Genomic DNA, 5,838 nt, shown 5'->3' with positions numbered 1-5,838 from the left:
CTCTGCCACTCGGGCATTTCAGATTCTTCCCAGAGCTTGGTGTCATGGATGTAAAAATGACCTCTGTCTAGGTAAGCTAAGCAGCTGGACTACCTGTCCCGCATGGCCATGGTGCCACTCTTTCGCCAATGACCAGGTGTCACCTGGCTCCTCCTCTGTGTGCTGACACCTGGCGAGCTCTCTCAAGTGGGTGGCCATTGAAGCTGGGCCTTGATCGCTGAAGCACTTCTGCTTCTGCTGAGCCTGAAGCCATGTGGCCCGTCTTCCTCCTGCTTCTGTGGCTGGGCCCTGTGATTCCAAAACAAAAGACAGGTAAGGAGCTGAGCTGACCCCTGTTCCAGAGGTAGAAGAAACCCTGCATTTGCCTTCATTCTCCCAGCCAGTCACTGTCGTTGGTTTCTGGTGAGCGAGGCCGCCTCTGGACGATTCACCCACGGATCAGATCATCCCTGGTGTAACTTCTCCGCGTGTTCACACGATGTCTCTGTGGCAAGCTTAACGGCTGCTTGGGGAGCCGCAGAGTCTTCAGCGGTGGTTGCGGTGTGTACAGTTTTGGTGGAGGGGGTGAGGGATCAGGAGGGACAGTGAGTGTGACAAACCCAGGTCCAGTTTAACAGTAGCCAGTCAGTCACTGGCTAAAACGTACCTGGAAACGCAGCAGGAAGTTCAGTATAGGTATATATGCCAGAAGATTTTTGGAAGAAAAGTGGTTGTTGTGGGTAGGCAACCTTCTTGGGCAGACTTCAGATGGTGTGTGCTGGAACAGAGCCACGCTATCGGGTGGTTTGTAAAAACATTTCTGGCTGAGGGCAGGGCTTCGGTTTTGATGAGTATGGCCTGAATTGGGGGGCTGGAGCGAGATCATGGGGGCCCTGGAGGATTGGGAAGTGCTGCCCAGCTCCCCTTCCACACCCTGTACCGCTCTCATCTTCTATAGAAAACTTGCCAAACAGAGCTTTGGAGGGAGCCAAGCCAGTTGCCCCGGGTTCTTCACATCTTTTTCTTTGCTTTACATTTTCAGACAGGATCGCACTAAGGCAGCCCTTGAATTTGAGGTTCTCTTTCCCCAGTCTCCAAGTAGCTGGGATTACTTGTCATCAGTACCTGACGATATGTGTGTATGTATGTATGTATGTATGCATGTATGTCTATGTGTGTATTGTGCATGTAATGTAGTCTATGTGTGTATGTATGTAGTCTATGTGTGATTGTACATCTATGTGTGTATGTATGTAGTCTATGTGTGTATGTATGTAGTCTATGTGTGTATGTATGTAGTCTATGTGTGTATGTACATCTATGTGTGTATGTATGTAGTCTATGTGTGTATGTACATCTATGTGTGTATGTATGTAGTCTATGTGTGCATGTATGTACATCTATGTGTGTATGTATGTAGTCTATGTGTGTATGTACATCTATGTGTGTATGTATGTAGTCTATGTGTGTATGTATGTACATCTATGTGTGTATGTATGTACGTCTACGTATGTATGTATGTACATCTATGTGTGTATGTATGTACGTCTATGTGTGTATGTACATCTATGTGTGTATGTATATAGTCTATGCGTGCATGTATGTACATCTATGTGTGTATGTATGTAGTCTATGTGTGTATGTACATCTATGTGTGTATGTATGTAGTCTATGTGTGTATGTATGTACATCTATGTGTGTATGTATGTACGTCTACGTATGTATGTATGTACATCTATGTGTGTATGTATGTATGTCTATGTGTGTATGTACATCTATGTGTGTATGTATGTAGTCTATGTGTGTACGTCGATGTGTATGTATGTAGTGTATGTGTGTATGTATGTAGTCTATGTGTGTATGTATGTACGTCTATGTGTGTATGCATGTACGTCTATGTGTGCATGTATGTACATCTATGTGTGTATGTATGTACATGTATGTATGTATGTATGTATGTATGTTCTATGTGTGTGGATGCACATGTTAGTGAGCATAGGTGTCCAGAGAGGCTAGAGGAGGGGAATCCCCCTGAATTTGGAGTTACAGTCAGTCATGAACTGCTTGATGTGGGAGCTAGGAACCAAATTCAAGACCTCTAGAAGAGCAGTAAGTGCTCTTAACCACTGAAACATCTTTCTAACCTGCCCATCTGCGCGCTCTCTCTCTCTCTCTCTCTCTCTCTCTCCCTCCCTCTCTCTTTCTCTAGAGTTCCCATGTGGTCAAGCAGTCTTAAATTCAAGCTCTTCTTGCCTCAGCTTCCCAGGTCCTAGGACTATGGATGTGTGTCTCCATGCCCGACCAAAGTTACCATGTTCCCAGTGAGCTACATTTCCAGCCCCTGAACATCATCACAGTAATGATCTAGTTCCTTAGCTGCCTGGGAGGCTGGGTCATTTGTCTTCTTAGTGTATAAAGTACCGAGATCTCATTGTGGCATTTCCAGACAAACTTCATGTCAGTTGATCTTCTCTTTCCCTCCCCCAGCTCCCGGTCTCCCTCCTGTGAGTCCTCTTCCTCTCCCCACTGTCCCTTCCTTCTACTTTTGTGTCGTGTGTAATCTATTATCCCGTCCACTGTTTTCTCTTTCCTCCCCTCCTCAGCCCTTAGAACGTCTTTCCCCCCACCCCCATACTGCAACCCCCACCCATACATACACATACATAATCATTAAAAAGCTCGGCTCAGCCTGTAGGGGAAAATGTGATGTTTGTCTTTCCGAGTGTGGGCTCTTCACCCAGCAAAGCACACTCCAGTTCCAGCCATTCTCCCGCAGACGCTGGGACTGTGGTTTCCTTTACTGCGGATGGGGAGCTGGGTTCAAGTCTGACCTTGATGTGAAAGAATATTTTCTTCTAATGGGTTTGGAAGGGTTGGACCCTCCAAGCTGACGGCATCGGATAAGCCACGGCTCAGAAGCAGGTGCCCGCAGGGTGTTTGGAGACTAACAGACTTGGGTGGTCCAAGCAACAAGCACCTGTGTGAATGGCCGGCCTGGGTGCAAGGTGGTGGGGAAGCCAGGACGGGGAAAATCAAATCAGTGCTTCTAGAATCTCCCAGTTTTGTGGCCACCTCAGGCATGGCCTTAGGTACATGCCTGTCTTCCATCTATAGGATGAGAGCATCTCTCTAGACCAGGGACTTTCAGGTTTTTCTGGCTCCAGACCATATTCATAACCATGAATTGTTCTGTGACCTAGTTCATTCATGCATGTAGTTAAGACATTTTTGAAAGCCACTTATTCTTGTTAAATGTAAGGTATGTAGGTCTATTTAATTTGATTTAATTCAGATTGGCACCATCTCATCCCGTCTCATCCTGTCCTGTCTAAAGTAGATATTGAACTGATTTCTAATACATAAACAAGGCCAAGCTTAATCGGGATGGCTTCTCCCACTCCTCCCTCTCCAGCTGGTTCCCGTACTGAATGCCAGACCAGGTACCTGGGAAGAGGGAGGACAGAAGAATGGAAACAGATCATCTGTTCCCTGAGCTGACTGTGGCAGGCAAGCCCAGAGGCCGCCAGCCCAGCCCACTCTCACCTTGAGACGTCCTAGGCCACCACCCTTTCAGCAGACTCCTATTTTCATAACAACTGGCCTTGCAGCCCTTCAAAGGCCTGTTTCTGTTGACCCTGTCAATGCTGGGAAGTCCTCAAGTTTGTCCTTAAACAAGGCCCGAGGCAGGTGCTGAGGAATCAGCTGAGAAGGAAAGAGCAAAGCATTAAGATAATCTGTTTTTTTTCCACCTCTTAGAAAAGATGTACCTGCATACTTGTGGGTTAGTAAGCAGACAGTAACTGAGTCAGAGCTGCTTAGGGAGATGGTTAGGGAAGCAGTTGACAAACCTATCTTCTTACAGCCTATCTTCTTACAGCCTATCTTCTTACAGCCATTCCCTTCATAGCCAAGTCTGTGAGCCACCTTGAACTGCCGTTTTTGTATGTGGTATGAGGCAGGACCCCATTCTTCCGCGTGTGTGCATCCAGTTGTCCCTGTTCTGTCTGTTTGATGTCTCTTCCCCTAGGCAGTTGCTCCCAGCCCCAGCCTCTCTGCTGCCCGGGAACAGATCACCACTGCCAGAGAGGAAGCTGCTATTGCGATGAGTTCTGCCGTGTGCTCTCAGACTGCTGTCCAGACCACAGGGCCCTCTGCAACCCGGATGACCTGCATGCAGGCTCACTTCCACCCGTGGCACAGCAGGCTGCTGTCGCCGACAGAGGCAAGCCTGTCCTTTCGCTGGTGGCCACAATGCGGCCTGGATGGCACCGCATCCCCGATAATTCTTCAGTTCTTGTAGTCTGTGCATTTCATGCCCACAGTGTCTTCATATTCCTCTCTGCTTGGCATCTCCCTTTCGTCTTTCTGCCTACTGCTCTCCTCTGAGCCTTTTTGAGGTCCCACAGGGAGAGGCTGAGGTATTGGTGGAGAGGGCCAGGCTAGGGGAATGTGGTGGTCCCAACATCTCTGGCCTGCTGGGAGACTTCAGAGCAGAAAGGAAGCCCACAGAGTTGGTGAACAGCAGTGGGCGAGTGGGCTGGGAGGCGCGGATGAAGACAGTGGGCTTTCGTGTTGTGTTTCAGCCGGCCACACTCGCAAGGTGGTGCTGCAGATGGTGCTGAGGATGCGGAGCACAAACGACTCAGCCAATAGCAATCAAGATTGGGTGCAAAGCATGGTGCGTGCCTGGGAGAGTCCTCTGCTAGGGCTGGGTGGCAACCTGCTCCTACCTCTCTGTAAGGGGAGGGGAAGGGAGGGGAGGAGAGGGGTAAAAGGGAAACGGGGAGGAGGGGCTCTATGAGCTAGGGCAGAGTGCCCTATTTGAATCTTACATCATTTTCATTATGTCATAAACTATTCCTTTTTCTTCTCCACTGTCATTTAAAAATACACAAAACAGGAAGCTGGGGAGAGGGCTCAGCAGTTAAGAGCAACTGGCTGCTCTTCCAGAGGACCCAGGTTCAAGTCCCAGAACTCACAAAACAGTTCATAACTGTGTATAACTGAAGTTCCAGGGGATCTAACAGTTTCACACAGACATATATGCAGGCAAAACACCAATACATGTCAAGTAAAAAATGAATATTAAAAAAAGAAAAATACACAAAACATCCTTCGCTTATGAGCTGTACAGAAACAGGCAAAGTGCCAAATTCACTGGCTTGTGTTCTAAACCCTCCTCTGTCCTCCTCTTTCCTTCTGTGCCCTGGCCCCAAAGTGCTCAGCCCAGCTCGGAAGAACACACCTCACTGTTGCACAAGAGGAAGGGGTGTGGGGGTCCTGGCTCCTGTCCTTGCTGCCTGGGGGACCTGGTTTGACTCCTATAGCTGCCGAGCCTGTTTGCTCTTCTGGGTCCTAGAGCCTGCCCGGTTGGGCAGAGGTGACAACCCCAGAGAGCAAGCATGGACGGGCAGGGCTCTTGCTGGCATGAGAGATGGTTAGAATATGAGCCCATGAATGCCAGCAAGAGGGAGGACCGGCTTTGTTGCTCACTTAGGTTCTGCAGCTCCTCCGCACCAGCCTCCCCAGAAGGCCACTCTCAGTCACTGTGAAGGGGATCTGGAAGGGGCCCTGAGCCCTCCTGAGGCTCCTCCTCCAGCCCACTTCAGCAGGACACAGAACCACCATCACCTGTGGTTGGGTGAGGCCAATATGGCTGCCAGCCCAGGGGATGTCTGCCTCTTAGCTGTCATCCTGTGAGCCCCCATGTTGGCTTAGCCTGGGGAAAATGGAAACCTGGTATTGTTGCAAACATATCTAAATGTGCACAGAATTAGTCATTAAAAAATTACAAAAACACACTTGGTTCAGAGTGTTATTCATTGTGTTGAGATGATTACACACATATACTCTTACAAT

General features: G+C 48.7%; 1 protein-coding gene across 1 annotated transcript; it reads left to right on the top strand.

Moving 5' to 3' along the window:
- The first annotated feature begins 251 nt into the window (after positions 1 to 251).
- On the top strand, positions 252 to 5,554 carry LOC121462048 (tubulointerstitial nephritis antigen-like). The gene is made up of 4 exons (XM_041673469.1): positions 252 to 312; positions 4,007 to 4,201; positions 4,563 to 4,657; positions 5,477 to 5,554. The coding sequence occupies exons 1-4, from the start codon at positions 252 to 254 to the stop codon at positions 5,552 to 5,554; spliced, it is 429 nt and encodes a 142-aa protein (XP_041529403.1).
- Positions 5,555 to 5,838: the final 284 nt, after the last annotated feature.

The sequence above is a fragment of the Microtus oregoni genome, unplaced genomic scaffold, assembly GCF_018167655.1.
Source record: "Microtus oregoni isolate MIOR12 unplaced genomic scaffold, Mior012 000023F_ref0000262, whole genome shotgun sequence".
Lineage (NCBI taxonomy): Eukaryota > Metazoa > Chordata > Mammalia > Rodentia > Cricetidae > Microtus > Microtus oregoni.
The sequence above is the reverse complement of the archived record's forward strand: the minus strand, read 5'-3'. Positions and strand labels throughout refer to the sequence as shown.

What these genes read in the sequence shown, in the direction of transcription:
- LOC121462048 (XM_041673469.1), top strand. Translation starts at nt 252, where the DNA reads ATGTGGCCCGTCTTCCTCCTGCTTCTGTGGCTGGGCCCTGTGATTCCA. An exon ending in GATTCCAAAACAAAAGACAG is followed by an intron (nt 313 to 4,006) that starts GTAAGGAGCTGA and finishes CTCTTCCCCTAG; the next exon opens with GCAGTTGCTCCCAGCCCCAG. An exon ending in AAGATTGGGTGCAAAGCATG is followed by an intron (nt 4,658 to 5,476) that starts GTGCGTGCCTGG and finishes TTGCTCACTTAG; the next exon opens with GTTCTGCAGCTCCTCCGCAC.